This window comes from Lycium ferocissimum, chromosome 9 (assembly GCF_029784015.1).
Source record: "Lycium ferocissimum isolate CSIRO_LF1 chromosome 9, AGI_CSIRO_Lferr_CH_V1, whole genome shotgun sequence".
NCBI classification, from domain to species: Eukaryota; Viridiplantae; Streptophyta; class Magnoliopsida; order Solanales; family Solanaceae; genus Lycium; species Lycium ferocissimum.
In genome coordinates, this window is record NC_081350.1 from 47,729,652 (window position 1) to 47,748,832 (window position 19,181).

Sequence of the window (19,181 nt, forward strand, 5' to 3'; positions counted from 1 at the left end):
AGATCAAAGATATTATTCCGATAGAAAATATTTGAGTCAAATAACAATTCTTGATCAAGATGAAGCTCGATCTGACACTTAGTGAAATTTTGTTTAACTTTGATATAATTAGTTAATCGAAATTAAATAGATATAATCACCTACTTATTTCAATTATAATGTAAACTTACAAATAACGCCCATTAAAATTGAATCGAATAGGATAATTAGTACTATTTTTATAGTAACTTCAAGTATAAGAAAAAATTTATTTAATGTGGCAAAAACATTAGTATTGCTACACCAAATTTTAAATTGTGGTAAAAAATAATTATTAGCAACGAAAATCTATCAAAATAATAAATTTGCGGCAATTTCATTTTGCCATATATAGCTATTAAGCTAACTATTGCAGCGACATTTTAGTACTTGATGCAACATTATTATTTGGTATAACATTTTATTTTAAATAATATTTTGTCACTAAAATGTTACTATGGCAACAAGTTTCAACTCATGACAAATATTAATAATTAGTTACAAAATTTTATTATAGCTAAAAATTTGTGGCTGTATCATTGAACTTTTGCCACAATTTTTATAACTTGAAGAAAAAACATTTATTTAGCTACAATATTTTGCTTCAAATAATTTATCGTGTCCATAAGGTTACTATTGCTGCAGTACGTTTTAACTCGTGGAAAAAAATTAATAATTAGCTAAGGAATTTTATTGTACAAAAGATCCGTCTCTTTAACTATTGCCACATTTTTTTTATAGCTTGAAGCAAAAATATGTATTTAGCTACAATGTTTTGTTTCAAATAAATTATTGTGGCTAAAAGGTTACTATTGCTAGAGTAACTTTTCTCGCGTGGCAAGAACTTAGGATTAGCTATAAAATTTTATCCTAGCAATAAAGTTGTAGCTATTTATGTAACTATTGCCACAATATTTAGCAATTATAGCAAAAATGAGGAATTAGCTTTGTAAATTTGATTTTCGTTAAGTAATTTAATGAACTTGTAGACAACTACGGAATTTGTATTTTTGTGGCTATTACTAAGTAATAGCTACGATTTTTAAATTCATAGCTTAGATTTCGTAGCTATAGATACATTGTGTTGTAGTGTATGTGGCTCCGCTACTGTTTCTAATAGAAATTAATTAAAACCATTTGTTTCCTTTTAGATGGCATTAATTTTAGTTGGTATAATAAAAACTACTCCCTCCGTTTCAAAAAGATTGACACTTTTCGCTTTTGAGGGTCATCAAGTTGTTTTTTTACCGTAATTATTTCATATGTCTTTTAAATTATTAACTATGGTGACTTATAGTACTTTTCATGTAGTTTCTAAATATGTAAAGTTTATTTCGAAAAAATTAAAGATTCTATATTTAAACACGCAGTCAAAATTAAGAAGTTTGACTCTCAGAAAGCGAAAAATGCCAATCTTTTTAGGAAGGAGTAATTAGAATTATTTTTTCTTTTTTAAATAATATTAATTGTAAAATAAATGCGTAATTTAACAATCAATTTTGAAAAAATTGAAACACAATTTTAACAAATACTAAAAAAAGGCTTCAGAAAACACAAATTTTTACTCTATAGAAGTATTTATCTGAAAAGCTAGTTTAACAAATGTATTTCTCAAAATAAATAGTTGTTAGAAGTTTCGCCTAATAGACTCTAAAGCGACTTAGCTTGGCTAATTATCTCTTTCTCTTTTAGTGGACAGCCTTTTGCGATGAAGAAACCTTGAAAGTTTGCTCATTCTTTTCTTTAATTAATTCATCCTTATATTGTCATGCAACTTAATTACGTATTTTCAAATGAATCTCTGTCGGAAATCTCATATTTTCGATAATTTTTTTTCATTTGAAGTCCTGTTTTCTTGATGAATCTCCATCGGAGATTATTTTCGACGAATTGACGTCAAAAATTCCATACTTTCGATGGACCTCCGTCGAAAATAATTCGTTTGTTTTTGGTAGTTATCCGATAACGTAGGTTTGCAATTGCCTCCTTCACACTAAGCCTTAGTGGACATTTATTGGCATCTAATTAATTAAACTCTAAAGGCAAATAATATCTCTCTTGAGTTTAGATTAGTTTTCAGATCTAATTTAATGTGATATCTTGGTATTTCTAATTACCACATGCAACTTATAATGCAATCAAAGTGGAAATTACTTGTACGAATAATCCATGATATTATTCTGAAAGAGCACTTAGGGGAATGGTTAGCGACAGATAGTTAAATTTAAGTTAGAAGAAATAGTCAGCTTCCCACCCAAAACAAAAAACAAAAACAACTTGCAAGCTGGCTTAAGAGTGGTAAAATTAGCATGTGAAACTATAATCTGTTTAACCCATTTAATTTAGAGTTGATCATTAACTTACTCATTTATTAATTCAGCTCATTTTAGTCCAACTCATTTCACTCCATCTAAATATTAGACTGATATGTAACCTAAATTGACCCACAGAAACCTTGTTAAAATATTTTCAAAAAGATTTTCTTTTGCTTGATATGTTATATATAATCATAATAAAGGAAAAAAAAAATAGTTTTATAAGGTACTTACAAAATTATAAAAGAACAAATAAAAAATTAAAACTTAGTAACAATTGTACAGGTTGGTTTATGACCCGTCTTTTAGTTCATTTTAGCCTAACCCATTTCAACCCATTTTGATACTTGTTCATTTCAACCTACCAATTTGACACCCATAACCTAGCGAGTTCTATCCTCTTCTTCCTTAACACCCATCGTGGTGGTTCTAACAAAAACTCCATTTGATCTCCGGTTGCGATATTACTTCCTTGTTGTGCCAAAAACTGAGTTCACAAATTTTATTGTTGTTTCTTTTCGTTTTTTTCCTAACTTTGGTGGATGAAACTTCTCATTTGAATAAGAGAATATACTTAGCACCGATGTCTTTTTTTAATCAATGGTTCCCTCAGAGGGATTCAATAAATGCATGGAGAGGGCTTTACCTGACCTCCGCATTACAATACTATGACACATCCTTACACCTAGCGAAAGAGAAAGAGAAGGGGTTCTATCCTCTTCTTCCTTAACACCCATCGTGTGTGGTTCTAACAAAAACTCCATTTGATCTCCATGTTGCGATATATTTTAAGAATTATATACCTTGTTGTGCCAAAAACTGAGTTCGTCATAAGCTTTTATTGTTGTTTCTTTTCGTTTTTTGGGCTTGCCAACTACATCATTCTTCAAGGTAGATATAATCTTAGGATGAAACTTCTCATTTGAATAAGAGAATATAGTTAGAAAACACCGATGTCTTTTTAAAATTAAAAAAAATCAATGGTTCCCTCGTTCCAACTTTATCGATGTCCCTAAAGGGATATCAATTAATAGTGCATGTAAAGAGAGAGAGTTTGTCAACGGAGATATGGGCTATTCACCTGACCTGGCCATAGCATTATATTCAATACTTTGACGCTGAGGGCACATCCTTCTTCGCTATCTCTTTTGACTTACATTATCGCTCGGATGACTATCCTAATAAACCAAGTTCAAGAACATTTGAATGACTAAATGTAAGATATTAAGATTGATTAGATCAAGGTTTTATATATATATATATACTAGATGGTTATGCCGTGAAGGGTTGTATATGTAGTTGTGTTTAGATAATGATAATATATATATATATATATATATATATATATATATATATATATATACGTGTTCAAAATACGATTAATATAACATTGTAAGATTTCAGAGGTTATTTTATTCGTGTTTGCTACGAAAATTTATTAATACTTTTAAAGTTAAAGGTTGCAATAGAATATTTAGAAAAGAAAATTTAGATAATTCTAATTCATGTTTAAAACGAAACAAAGTAGAAATTGATTTTTTTCCTTATTCTAAAGAGTCCATTGTTATTGATTTAATTGTTTGATTTTCTAAGCATTTGTTTTTTAACATTGTTTGTTTTATTAATGTGGGATTCACATTTTTTTTTTAATGTTGCTTGATTCTGTTAATATGGGGTCTACTTTTTTTTCCCGTGAGTTTGGATGTGGTGAGTTTCACTTTTTTTTTTCCTTTTTTTTTATATTGCTTGGGTTATTTAGTATGGAGCGAGACAACGGACGATGAAGATGGTCTAAACCCATGCTTTATATAGTTTCTTCTTTTTTTTATTTTTAACTTTTATATTCTTGGTGTCGTTTAGATACCCTTTTGGGTTATTAGTTTGCATTATTTTTATGAATATAATATATATATATATATATATATATATATATATATATATATATATATATATATATATATATATATATATATATATATATATATATATATATATATATTCAAAACACGATTGATATAACATTGTAATTTATGCTCCGTTTTTTACTATATTAGTGTTTGTTAAGAATACAAAGTTTGCACTTTTTTTTTTTGACATTATTTATTTTTTTAATATGGGATTCACTTTTTTTTTTTATCTATGCTCAAAACACGATTAATATAATATTGTAGTTTGTACTCCTTATTTAAAACTTTATTATATTAGTGTTTGCTACAAATATGCATGGTGTTTAATATGGAGCCCACAATTATTTTCACATTTATTAGAGTAAGGAAAAAATGAAAAAGTAATTAAATTCTATCTTATTTTAATATATAAGTATTTTAAGTGTTAATGTACACTCCCACTAATGGATTGATACGCACGAGGTAATGAATCATTCTTCAAGATACTTTGGAAATTATATGGATATTAATTTACTACAAATACAAAGACATTGTTTATTTTTTAATATGGGATTCACTTTTTTTTTTTTTTTTTTATATTGCTTGATTTTGTCAATATGGGATACTATGTTCAAAACACGCCATAGTTTGTGCGCATATTTAAAACTTTATTATATCAAATACGCATAATATGGGGCCCACAATTATTTTCACATTTATTAGAGTAAGGAAAAAATGAAAAAGTAATTAAATTCTATCTTATTTTAATATATAAGTATTTTAAGTACGTTCTTGTATAATAATTTCATTTGCTCCCAGAGATTGATTCGAAATGAATCCATCATTATTGACTTAATGAGATACTTTGGAAATTATATGAATATTGTTTGATTTTTTAATATCACCTTTCTTTTTTGACATTATTTTTTTTTAATATGGGGTTCACTTTTTTTTTTTGATATTGCTCAATATAGGGGTCCACTTTTTCAGTTTGGAGATGGTGGGTTTTTTTTTTTATTATTTTTATATATTGGTTGATGTTGTTTAGTATGGGGTCAATATATATGGGGCCCACAATTTTTTTATGTTTAATATAAGGCCATTTTTTTTTTTTATATATATGTCCAAAACACGATTGATATAACATTATAATTTGTCTTTAGAAAACTTTATTATATTAGCCTAAGAATACAAAAAAACATTGTTTATTTTTTTAATATGGGATTCATTTTTTTTTTATATATATTGCTTGATTTTGTCAATATGGGATACTATGTTCAAAACAATCTAACATCTCTCCGTATTTAAAACTTTATTATATTAGTGTTTGCTACGAATACGCATCGTGTTTAATATGGGGCCCATATTTTTTTTAACGGAAATATGGGATCCTTTTTTTTTTTCAATAGGGATTTTTAATATGTCCAAATTTGGATGTAGAGTTTATATGGGGCCCAACAACTTTATTATATTAGTGTTTGCTAAGAATACAAAGTAGTTCATTTTTTTTTATATATATTGCTTGATTTTGTCAATATGGGATACTATGTTCAAAACACGATTAATATAACATTGCGGTCTATTTAAAACTTTATTATATTAGTGTTTGGTACGAATACGCATCGTGTTTAATATGGGGCCCATATTTTTTGAGTTTGTTTTTTAAATATGGGATTCACTTTTTTTTTTTCAATATTGCTTGATTTTGTTAATATGGGGTCCACTTTTTGTTTTTACAATTTTTTTTTTTAATATATATATTGCTTGATTTTGTCAATATGGGCCTCAAACTTAATATCTGGCCATATTTGAAACTTTATTATATTCAACCTTTTACTTTTGTTTTTTAAATATGGGATTCAGAATATTTTTGTTAATATGGGGTCCAAATGAGTTTGGATGTGGTGGGTTCCATTTTTTTTAAACTCAGTTGTTTAAATGGCAAATTTTTTTTTACAACTTTATTATATTAGTTTTGATTTCTCTTTTTTTTTACATTGTTTATTTTTTTAATATGTTCTTTTATTTTTTTATATATATATATTGCTTGATTTTGTCAATATGCATCCAATCGGATGACTTAAAACTTTATTATATTAGTGTTTTGAACGAATACGCATCGTGTTTAATTGTTTTTTTTAACGATTTTGTTTTTTAAATATGTATTCACTTTTTTTTTTTCACTATTGCTGTGAAGATTTTTTTTCCCACACCAAGTTCAAGAACATTTGTTTAATATGACTTTTTTTTTAAATTTTTTTTTTTTTTAGATTGATTAATATGGGGCCCAAAATTTTTTTTTTTTTTTTTATGATGGTCCACAACGATCAATATAGGAAATACATTATATATATATATATATATATATATATATATATATATATATATATATATATATATATATATAAAAGAGAAAGAAACAGAATATTCCAATTTATGTGTCATACCTCTTTCTTTGGTCGATCCAACAAAAGTTATACTTTTAATTTAGAAATAATTTTAATTTTAAACTTCCTATGCTATCCTTAGTGAGATGATTTATAATCATACATGTATGATTTCTATTGAACCACAAATTTCTGAAGTCTTTCTTTCTTAAATTTGACATCCAACCAAACACGGACACATAAATTAGAACAATAAGAGTATATACAAACTGTTTACATTGTAAACTGAAGGACAAAAATCTAGAAAATATATTCGAGTATACACGAAAACCTTTTTAAATTTAATCTTTTAGAAAGGTAGTACTTAATCAGCAAATGGTAAAACGATTTTTCTTGCCCAATTGTACATGGCACACCATATCTCTCCATCATGAGAAGCATACCAATGTGGCATGAAAAAATATTGTGGTCAAGTAACAGGTGAAAGTGCAAGAGGGCGGGGGTGGTGAATTGTAATTTTCGATCTTTTTGAATCGGTAGTCGACTATTTGCTCGTTGCTAAAGTAAAGTGCGACTAAATGACACCAAATATTTTATACGGTTCGCATTCAACGTGAATCCTAGTCGATTGTTTGCTAAGTTAAAGGTTTGGTACAATGGAGCTAACACTCCAATCACTCTTAATGTTTTTGATACAAATGACACCAATATTATATTCTTTTCTTTTTTCTTACACTTTAAATCACTCAGACATACAATGTTTATGAAAAGTAAAGCAAAGCACTAAGAGAATCAGACTAAGTATATTTCTTGTTTTGTGAAGCAGCCCTTTTATAGCTGCTTAGGCTCTTCACGTAGAGAATCAACCCAAGGGATTTGATCCTTGGAAAAAAGGAATTAGTGATCATATTTCCAAGAATAAGGCTGGAGTTGTTGCGTCTTTCCTTGTGCGATGAGGCCGCATTATCAATCAACAAGATTGTTACACTCGGTGGGATATTCCTTCTTTAATGGCGCAAATATTCTTTCCTTCCTTGAACTGATTTAGTACTGCTTGAGAATCTCTTGTTTAGCCACTACGATATTTGTCATATAGTAGTATCCAATTGTAGGGTTGGGAAGTCTTCACTGAGTTAGACTTGTGTAAGCCCATCTCGTTTGGGCTGCCTTGTGGGCTCTTTTATTCCTTGTGCGATTCAATTATTATACCTGCATAAATAAAATTGTCATCATAAAAACTTGACACTAACAACAGGATCTTAGTGAATAAAGAGAGCAATTGAAATAGTCCAGAAATTTTGTGACAATACTTCTGTAATATTTCGTGAAATTTCCAACCTCATACTGTTCAAAACTACCATATAAAGAGGAGCATATATATCAAAATGGAAATAGTCAACTTCCCTCTCAGAAAAAAAAAATCGGCAATTCTGGCGTTATGCACGACTTTTAGTCTTTTACCCTCTTCTTAATTGAAGTATTATATAAAATGATGCACCATATGAAGTTTTATACCACATTCTCATTTTCCGTCTGAATGTGTTGAAAATAATAATTCAAAAATAGGAGACCAAAATTGGTTAGGATTTGGTATTTTAATTCATGTCTAATTAGGATTTATAGTCAAATTAGTATAGGAATAAATTTTCCTGTTTTGAGTTAAATTAGGTTTTATACTATTATAAATAGGGTTGCTGCTATTTATTTTATATTGCGGAGATTGTAGAGAGCATTTAGAGATTCAAAGAGTTTATCAATGGAATATTTTCCTTCAAAAGATTGGGTGTTGATGAGAAACTCCATCAACAAATTGAAATGTTGGAGAGAAAGTGCTCCAACGATTGTGAAGGTTGAAGAGAAAGTGCTTCAACAACTGAAGGTTGATGAGAAAGTGCATCAACATAATTGGAATGTTGGAGATAAAGTGTTCTAATGATTGTGAAGGTTGAAGAGAAAAAGTACATCAACAAAATTGTAATGTTGGAAAGAAAATGCTGAAGGTTGATGAGAAAGTGCTTCACAATTGCAAGTCAACAAAAATTGGAATGTTGGAGAGAAAGTGCTCCAACGATTGTGAAGGTTGAAGAGAAAGTGCTTTAACAATTGCAGGTTGGTGACAAGGTGCATTAACATAATAGAATGTTGGAGAGAAAGTGCTCCAACGATTGTGAAGGTTGAAGAGAAAGTGCTTTAATAATTGAAAGTTGGTGAGAAAGTGCATCAACAAATTGAAATGTTGGAGAGAAAGTGCTCCAACGATTGAAGGTTGAAGAGAAAGTTCTTCAACAATGGAATGTTGGAGAGAAAGTGCTCCAACGGCTATGAAGGTTGGAGAGAAAGTGCTCCAACGATTGTGACGGTTGAAGAGAAAGTGCCTCAACAAATTGGATGATGGTGAGTGACGGTTGAAGAGAAAGTGCTTCAACGATTGATGGGTTGGAAACAAGTGCCTCGGCAATTTGAAGATTGTGACAAGTGGTTCAAGAATTAGATATACAATTTTGAATTACGGGAGAATGTTGGAAATAATAATTCAAAATTATAGGAAACCAAAATTGGTTACGATTTGGTATTTTAATTCATGTCTAATAAGGATTTATAGTCACATTAATATAAGAATAGGTTTTCCTGTTTTGAATTAAATTAGATTTTATACTATTATAAATAGGGTTGCTGCTATTTATTTTATATTGCGGAGACTATAGAGAGCATTCAGAGATTCAAAGAGTTTATCAATAGAATATTTTCCTTCAGAATGGCTTCCTCAAAATTGATCTCGTCTATTTTTCCTTTCACCCATTGCAATTCTTTCACAAACTGTAATTTCAACAAATCCACTCTTCCATTTTTGTTCAAAATCTGGAAATTTCACAGCCAATAGTTACTATGTACAAAACTTGCAAAATCTTTTAGGTGACCTCTACTTAAAAACACCCCTATCAGGGTTCTCAACTAGCTCAATTGGGAAAAATTATGATAAAACAAATGGACTTTCTCTATGTCGCGGTGATGTTTCAAGTGACGATTGCAAGTCATGTGTATTAGATGCAAGTGAAGAACTTGGAAAACGTTGTCCTTACGACAAAAAAGCCATCATATGGTACGATAATTGTCTCTTGAAATATTCCGACAAGGATTTTCTAGGAAAAATTGATAATACGTACAATTTTTACACGTGGAATCTTCGCGTTGTGAGTAAGCACAATATTTCAATGCAATGACTAAGGAGTTGTTGGGAAACTTGGCTGAAAATGCTTATAAAAAGAAGAATTTGTATGCAAACGGAGAAATGGAGATTGAAGAAAATAAGAAATTGTATGGATTGGTGCAGTGTACAAGAGATCTTACTAATGAGGATTGTAAGAAGTGTCTTGATGGTATTATTACTGAACTTCCAAGTTGTTGTGAGGGGAAAGAAGGTGGAAGAGTTGTTGGTGGAAGCTGTAACTTTAGATATGAAATTTACCCTTTTATGAATACTCCTTAGAACTTAGAAAATATATAGTACACTAGTATAATTGCTATTGCTCAAAAGATGATATAATATGGAAGGCTTGAACAGAAATTCCTATATTGATGTAATTTAGTTTGAGTACCTTGTACTTCTTGTTGTTGCATTATTTGGCTTAGTATGTAAGGTGAATAAAGAATGGACAAATATGTTTCATAAGTTGAATTTATATATACAAATTAATACAACGTTTCATTTCGGTATTCACATGTTCTTTCAAAAAAATTAAAAAAAAACTTGTTTTACTCTTTTTTTTTCCTCAGTTGCTTATTGCCAAAAAATTGTGGAGTTTAGGGTTGCCAATGGAATGTGTTCCTGATACTATTCATGTCAAGATTAATATGCACATGACAATTCAAATTAATGCTAATAAGCCTTTCTTAGTTGCTGTTTCTCCCCATTTCTGATAGAAATAAATTAAAACCATTTGTGTCTTTTTAGATGGTATTATTTATAGTAATAAAAAATTAAAATTATATTTTTCTTTTTGAATATTATTAATTGTAAAATAAATCTGTACATATGTTTTTTTGTAATTTAGCGCTTACAATTAATTTTTGGATAGATTAGCCAACCACAATTATTAACAAATCTAAAAACACTTCATATATAAAACACAAAATTTTACTCTATTATTTATCTGAAAAACTAGTTTAACAGAAGTATTTCTCAAAATAAGCAATTTATAGAAGTCTCGCAACTTTACAGCGACTTGGCCTGTTATCTCTTTCTCATTTAGTGGACAGGCTATCGTGACGGAGAAACTTAACAACTTTGCTCATTCTTTTCTTTAATTAGTCATCCTTATATTGTCACTTGTCATGCAAGTAACCCTGATTTTCATGGAGTACATCTATAGATTTGATGGTAACCTCTGCCTAGACTATGTGATTCTTGTCATCATATTTTGGGAGGCATTTTCAGTTGTTTGGTTGGGGATCAATCTCCTACAATTTGATGGGCGAAAATTTCCAAAGGATGTTTGTTGAAAATTGGCTAGTCAAAAGCTTTTTTAACGAATTTTCCATCAGAAATCTCATATTTTCGACGAATCTCCGTTGGAAATTTCGAAAATAATTCATTTGTTTGTGGTAGTGATCCTTTAACGTATGTTTGCAAATTGCCTCCATCGCACTAAGCCTTAGTGGACATTCATTGGCATCCAATTCATCAAACTCTAAAGGCAAATAATATCTCTCGATCAGATTTAGATTAACCTTCAGATCTAATCAATGTGATCTTGGTATTTCTTAATTGCCACATGTAACTTATGATGCAATCAAAATGGGAATTACTTGTAAATATGTTTATTCTAAAGGCACTAGTTAGGGGAATGGGTTGGTCATGTTAAGGAAATAGTCAGATTCCCACCCAAAAAAAAAAAAAAAAAAAAAAAAGACAACTTGCAAGCTAGCTTAAGGGTGGTAAAATTAGCCCATGAAATTATTATCATCTTAACATTTTATTAGATCATCTCATTTTAGCCCAACTCATTTCAACCTGTCTAAAAATAGGGTTGATATGTAACCCAAACTGACCCATATATAGAAACCTCGTCAAAATATTTTCAATTTGTTTTTGTTTGATATGTCATATATAGCCATAATAAAGAAAAAAATAGTTTTATAAGGTACTTACAAAATTATAAAAGAAAAATAAAAAAAACTTAGTAACAATTGTGCGGGTTGGTTTATGACCCGTCTTTTGGTCAATTTTATTCTAACCCATTTCAACCCAAGTAGCTTTTGAATGAGTCACATTAATTAACTTAGTCCATTTTGATACGTTCAAATTTAGTCCAACCTATCCATTTGACACCCATAAGCTAGCTAGTTCTACCCTCTTCTTGAAGTACTAGTATAAAATAGTGCACCATTTGAAGTTTTACACCATATTCTCATTTGCCTCCTCAAAATATATGGCTTCCTCAAAATTAATCTCTTGTCTATTATTTCTTTCAACCATTGCAATTCTTGTACATGTAGTGATTTCCGCAGGTCCACTCTACCATTTTTGCTCAAAATCTGGAAATTTCACGGCTGATAGTTACTATGCACAAAATTTGAAAAATATCTTAGCTGATCTCAACTCAAAAACTCCACCAACTGGGTTCTCAACTAGCTCAATGGGAAAAAAACCCGATCGATCACACGGGCTTTCACTATGTCGTGGTGATGTTTCAAGTGAGGATTGCAAGTCATGTGTACTAGATGCTAGTCAAGAACTTGTAAAACGTTGTCCATACGACAAAGAAGCCATCATATGGTATGATAATTGTCTCTTGAAATATTCTGATGATTGTTTCCGAGGGGAAATCGATAATAGGTACAAGTTTTACATGTGGAATCGTGCGGTTGTGAGTAATCCCGAGTATTTTGATTCAAAGACCAAGGAATTGTTGGGAAGCTTGGTTGATGAAGCGTATTGGGTGCAAAATATGTATGCAACGGGAGAAATGAAGATTGGAGAAAATGAGAAATTGTATGGATTGGTCGAGTGCACAAGGGATCTTTCTAACGAGGAATGTAAGAAGTGTCTTGAGGGTATTATTAGTGAACTTCCAAGATGTTGTGATGGACAAAAAGGTGGAAGAGATGTTGGGGGGAGTTGTAACTTTAGATATGAAATGTACCCTTTTGTTAATACTCCTTAGAAATTAGAATATATTATCAATGCTTAATAGATGATCATATGTATGGAGGGCTTGACTTAAACATCCAGTATCAATGTAATTTAGTCTAAATAATTTGCAAGTCCTCCTGTTGTTGTTGTTGTTGTTGTGATTATGTTTTAGATTAAATACACTTTTGAATGACAACTCTTTTATCAGTCCTTTTTGTGTGAACTCTCCTTATTACAAAGGCACGATTGGAACTATCACGTACATTTGAATCCTAGGTAAAGGAATTCATATGTTGGAAAACATAATGGGGGTGCCATATTTTTGTGCATTATGACATGATGGTTCATACTTAAGTAAAAGTTTTCCGTTAACATAGTGAATCCTTCATGGGCAATTTGTACGATTGTCCTTATTCGGGGTGGTCTTTAATTTTTGTCCTTCGCCTAAAATATCCTAAAATTTTGGGTTCGAACCCCGGCTCAGTAAAAAAAAAAAAAAAAATCGCAAGGCAGAGTTTTGCAACAAAGTAGGCAAGGTCTAACTTTTGCCTTGCAAAGTTAAAAAAAAAAAAAAAAAAAAAAAATGCCTTAAGGAAGACTTTTGCCCGAATAGGCTTACTTTGCTACGAAATTCTACCTTGAGATATTTTTTTTTTATTGAGCTGGGGTTCGAACCCAAAACCTCGAGGTATTTTTGGCCCTTTTTTTAACCTGAGGACAAAAGTTAAATACCAATAAGAATCACATCAGCCCAAAAAAAAAAAAAAATCAATCCGTGCAAAAAAAAAATGATCCTTCACCAAAGTCCAAACCTGGCAATCGTATCAGCCCAATAATCAAATGGACCAAGATAACACGAGCAACAAATTAAAGGGCAATTCGCAGAATTGCCCTTCTTTTGGGGTGGTCTTTAAATTTTGCCCTTCATATTTGAAATCTTTAAATTTTATCCTTCGCTAAATCCCATATCATGGTTATATATATATATGGCGAGTGTTCGAACCCCCACACATCCAATCAAAATTTTAAAAAAAAATTCGCAAGGCAAAGTTTAAATTTCGCTATGCCCCGGCGGCATACGGTTGTCAGTGAAGGAATTAGCAAAGTTATGCCGGACCCGGCATACTTATGCCTTATGTTGAAATGGTTGTGGGTTGTTAGAAAATTTGACATAAGTATGCCGGAAATTAAAGTGCAAAACCGATAACTTTGATAATTCCTTCATAAGTTTATGCCGGATCCGGCATAAAAGTTTGCCCATTAAAAGTATGCCCCCATCGGCGTAAACTTGTTAAGATTTACCAAACTTATGGACATTGGGGCATACTTATGCCTTATGGGCAAACTTTGCCTTGAAGCATATATATGTATTTTTTCAAGCATATATACCAAAGTTACATGGAAAAGTATTATGCTACAACCAAATGTCCATCCCGTATACAAATTCACACTTTGGGCCGGCAATACAAGGTAGATTATTGCAACCCTTATTATGTTGATGACTTCGTAAATATTTTACCATCTTCGTAAGCGATGATTTTAAAGAACAGTTTGCCAAGAAATATTTTCCCATCTTTATTTTGAATGCTCCATCACAAAAGGATTGTGGCAAAGATTGTTGGTATGGTCAAAGGGTACACTAGAAGAATAGGGGGAGTGGCAAGATGAAATCACATGGATCTCACACATTGCTAGACACAAATCAAAGCCACCGCTCCATTACTTGCCGCATTTTTGGTATGCTAGTGGCATTGGTTTGGGAGAGAAAGGAACCTACTCGATTTCAAAATACTCGGCTTCTTCGAGACTCGTGATAGACTTTCTCTTGCAGAGAGATTGCACAACATATTCACATCCAAGGCAGAACAATTTCAAATGGCAGAGAGCTCTTTGCTGTGAATTGCTATCCCTAGCTAAGTGTAGTTGATTAAAACCGGTTGTTGTTTTTTAATGTAATAGTTGCTCCTAGTTTGACTTATACAAGTTAGTGAGTAGGAATTTTACCATGTACGGTTAAGGTCGGCTTCAACTTTGTGTCTTGTACAAGTTTTTTGGATGGAATAAAATAGACTTTCAACCAAAAAAAAAGTTTGCCTTATAAGGCAAAGTTTAAATTTTATATACCCCTCCGCGGCGTACTTTTAGTTATGTTTAACTAAAAGTTTGCCTTATAAGAAAGGGTGCGACTTTGCTGTGAGGGGCACTTTTAGTTATGCCGGATCCGGCATAACTTTAACTTTTTCTTAAAGATTGTATGCTGGATCCGGCATACACTCCCCTAGTCCTGCCTTGCGAAATTATTTTTTTATTTTATGCTTGAGCGGGGGTTCGAACCCAGAATTTCATGTATTCGCTCATCTTTCCAAGCAAAGGGCAAAATTTAAAGACCACAAATATGAAGGGCAAAATTTAAAGACCACAAATTTGAGTGGCAAAATTTAAAGACCACCCCAAACGAAGGGCAATCCGTGCAAAAAAATGCAAATTAAATACCGAAAGGCCCTTTTCAAGGTATATTGTAGTTCAAGTTTGTTTCACAAACCTCTATTTTTACTATTGCTATTTAAAAATAACTCACAATTAGTCGAGTTACTTATGTAGTATATGACCAGAATAATCCTTTAATAGAAAAAGTGCTGAAAATTCAAAATGCAAGGTTTGTAATAATATTAGGGGAGAGAAATATCTAGTCGAATTCTGATTAAGAGCATTTACCACCCTATTTGCTTCTTAAAAATGTGGCAGCTTTGTGGGTTACCAATCAACTATATGCAATCAGAAACAATGTTAGTATTAGTGTCACGCCCCAAAACCCACCCTAGGTGCAACGGGCATCCGATGCTATGAACAACACCGGAAGTACCTTATAAAATCAATAAACATCTAATCTCTTTCGATAATCTTTCAACAATTTTGTGAGTAAGTTATAAATAGTTAACTCATGAACACCATCATTAATAACTCAGCGGAAATCTATCATAAATGTGTCGTCATAAAATGTAAGAACACTCAAAGAGTCAAGCAATGACTTCAACAACTACCCACAGAATTAACGTCTATCTATGGAGCCTCTGATGATAAATAAACCATAATCTAACTTCGGGACGCAGGCCGGAAACTAAAACAATAACTAAGATAGTATGGTGCCCCACGAACAAGCATGTAGACTCACCAAATAATCTAGAAAGTAGCAAGCTCTCCTAATCCGCGCGAGTATCACGAACTTGCTCCTCAATGTTAGCTAACACACCATCAAAAAAAAAAAAAAAATTGGTATGCCTGAGTACTGGATACTCAGTGAGTGTCTCCAGGACAATAGTTAATATAACAAAAATAATATAATAAGGATCAGTAAAACAGTGTCAATAAAAGCAGTTTGAAACTCAAAGATAGAACAAATCACCAAATTTAGTAACACCATTAATGAAAACTGTTAAAGAAGAAATAAATCAATTTCAACTCATTATGTCGTTTATCACATTTAAGTCTCTCAATTATGAACTCAAGATCATCAACAAGCCACTCACAGGCAACCAAAGTATAACACATGCCGATACAGGCCCAAATTAATGTAACGAAGGGATGACCATTTAAGGTTTCCTAAACTGCATAGAAGCACCACATTGGGGTTTGTCACCCTCGACGGCTATCCTTCCTCCCGAATAGCTAAGCAAAATCACATCGGGGTTATGAACCCTCAATGGTTATCCTTCCTCCTGAATAGCAAGGCAAAACCACATCGGGGTTACGAATTTTCAATGGCTATCCTTCCTCCCGAATAGCTAGGCAAAACCATCTTGGGGTTACGAACCCTTAATGGCTATCCTTCCTCCGAATAGCTAGGCAAAACCACATCGGGGCTATTAACCATCGATGGCCAATCTTCCTCCCGAATGGCTAGGCAAACCCCACTAGCATCCGTAGTGACTACCCATCCTCCACAGTAGCTAGGTGAAACACAAACAATAGAATCGTGGCATAATAGCCGAATTACAAATCATATCATGATTGCCGAATTGTTCATTATGAATTATGTTCATCATCCCGTTAATAAGGGTATACCAATATCATTAACTGATTTAGAAATCAAGTTCAAATTATTATTCAATTTCAATTCAACAAAACCCGCTCATAGGGCAAACCACATGAAATATCCAAGCTTTTCGAAATCAAGTTTAAGCATCCCTTATAGGGTAATCCATGTTCAAAGATTAAAGTTGTATATTTCAATTCCAACCATCCTTTAATGAGGGAAAAATCATGTATACATATGTATAATATAATACACATAAAGGTTTAATGTGGGCTTATCCCTCACGCACACAAACCTTGCCAAAGAATCACTTTAAACGTTTGAAAAAGTATGTTCGAAAAAGAGACATACGTTCAAAGAAGGTTTTCAAAAGAGACATACAAATCACCTTTATAGTCAAAAAGAATTTTTAAAAGAAAAGATACATACCTCAATTCCCGCTATAACGTTACCAAACGGGGGTTTTCGAGGTTCACCAATCACACTGCAATGGTTTTAGATGAGAAATATTAGAACTTTACACCTTTCCGTTGAATTCCCCCACTTTTTGAAAACTAGGGTTTCTAAGCCAATTTCGTGTTCTTGCTTTCATGAAATTCACCCATGGATTCTACCGATATATAAACAAGTTATAAACCCCAAACAATCCCCATAACTATACTAGAATTTCATAAACTTACCTCATGATGAATTCCCAACAATTCTCCTCTTCAACTGTTCTTGAATCGAATTCCCACAATCTATGAAATAGGTGAGGTTGCTAGTGCTAATATTTGTTAGATTGAGGTAATAATCATGGGTTTTGAGTAAGAACTTACCTTATAGGTTTAGGGGAGGCATTAGGGTTGTTTTCTCTCCAAAATACGGTTTAGAATGAAGTCTGGAATGTGAAAAATGACATAAAATCGTCCAAGGGTCGTATTTATAGGCCTGGACATTTTGGACATCATAACTCACTGAGATCAGCCTATGGTGAGCTCATGCCTCGCTTTGGAGCGCACTTAGTGAGCTCTCCTAACCATTTCACACTTAGCTAAAATTTTCGATTTTCAACTGTGTCAACACCGTTCAGTAAAATGGGCATAACTCCTAGAACAGAACTCCTTTTGAGCTCCAAAATATATGGTTGGAAAGGTATTTTAAAGGGATACAACTTTCATGTTTTAAGTTTTCTCAAATTCCCTACGTATTTTCAAGTAAACAGGCTGAAAGTCAGGTCCATCGAAAACTTAGTTGATTCTATCGAATCTTACGCACCCCACCATTCGTGTTGATCTTAAAACAACTATTTTCACCCAAAATCATCTTGATAGGACTTCATATGTCTAAAATGTCACATTGATACTCTTTCAACACATCCACACCTAATTCGAATTTACGGAGTGTTACAATTAGTCTGACAAGTATATAAAAATAATTTTAAAACACATAAGACCAACTACAGATAAAATTATTACATATATTTCATTTTCAATTATATAGAAGAGCCGGTTTAGGTTGGTATCAACATGTGTGTTTAGTGCCAATTAATTTGAATTTAGGGGTATTTTAGACTTTTGAAATGATTGGCTAGCTATACTACGTGTATTTTAACTCAAAAGTAACAGCCACGTATCAATTTGTCTTTCGTCGGCTCTAAGTAACAACCTTTTTGTATATCTCTCCCAAGATACCATTGACATGACCATAGATTTCTATTTCTTCACTACTTTTAACAGTTTCATCACCTTCTTTTCGCAGACTTTTTGGTTTTCATCTTCGTCTATTTATGAGTTCCGTTGATCGGTGTTTGTAGGCATGTAGATCTCACTCTTAAACTTTCTAATGGTTGCTGGTGATTTTGTGATTATAAATTTGTTGCTTTACTAGTTTCTCGACATGTATGTTGCATGTATATCTTATGTTGATCAGTATAAAAAATTAAAAGTTTATAGATGTTATTAATAGATGTGTATGTTGTATAAAACAAAATTTGAAGGTAAAAAATGCATTATCAAGTTGTGAACTAAGTTCAGAATCTCATGTCCATTTAACATGAAAGCTGATGTTTTTCTCTCATCGTGTAACCGGTGAATCCGAATACAATTACGTCCTTAAATGGCCAGTGAATCGGAACAACATTGACAAAGTACAAAGAGCCTGATTAATTTCCTTAAAAGCTGATTGGGGAAATATGAACACTTTGGAAGTATCATTTAAATGATGATGTAGCAATAGAGAGAGAATCTTCAAGCAGGTCCTTTTCGACCTCAAAATCACAAGTTAATATAATTTGATTGTTTTTATTAGAAAAAATATAATAGTTATAGTGATTTGTCCAGTTGTTCACCTTTTAATATGTTGAAAGTCGCCTTTTTTTTTGTTTTGTTTTTTTTTTTTGTGCGCGCGGCCGCGCGCTATAGTATTTGT

The 19,181-nt window shown here is 31.8% G+C and overlaps 1 protein-coding gene and 1 pseudogene across 1 annotated transcript; both read left to right on the forward strand.

The window, feature by feature from the left end:
* Positions 1 to 9,361: 9,361 nt before the first annotated feature.
* Positions 9,362 to 10,130, forward strand: LOC132031136 (cysteine-rich repeat secretory protein 38-like; annotated as a pseudogene).
* Positions 10,131 to 12,013: 1,883 nt separating this feature from the next.
* LOC132029296 (cysteine-rich repeat secretory protein 38-like) lies at positions 12,014 to 12,874 on the forward strand. Its single transcript, XM_059418608.1, has one exon. It carries the CDS (start codon positions 12,036 to 12,038, stop codon positions 12,768 to 12,770), a length of 735 nt encoding a protein of 244 aa, XP_059274591.1. The 5' UTR covers positions 12,014 to 12,035; the 3' UTR covers positions 12,771 to 12,874.
* The last annotated feature ends 6,307 nt before the right edge of the window (positions 12,875 to 19,181 follow it).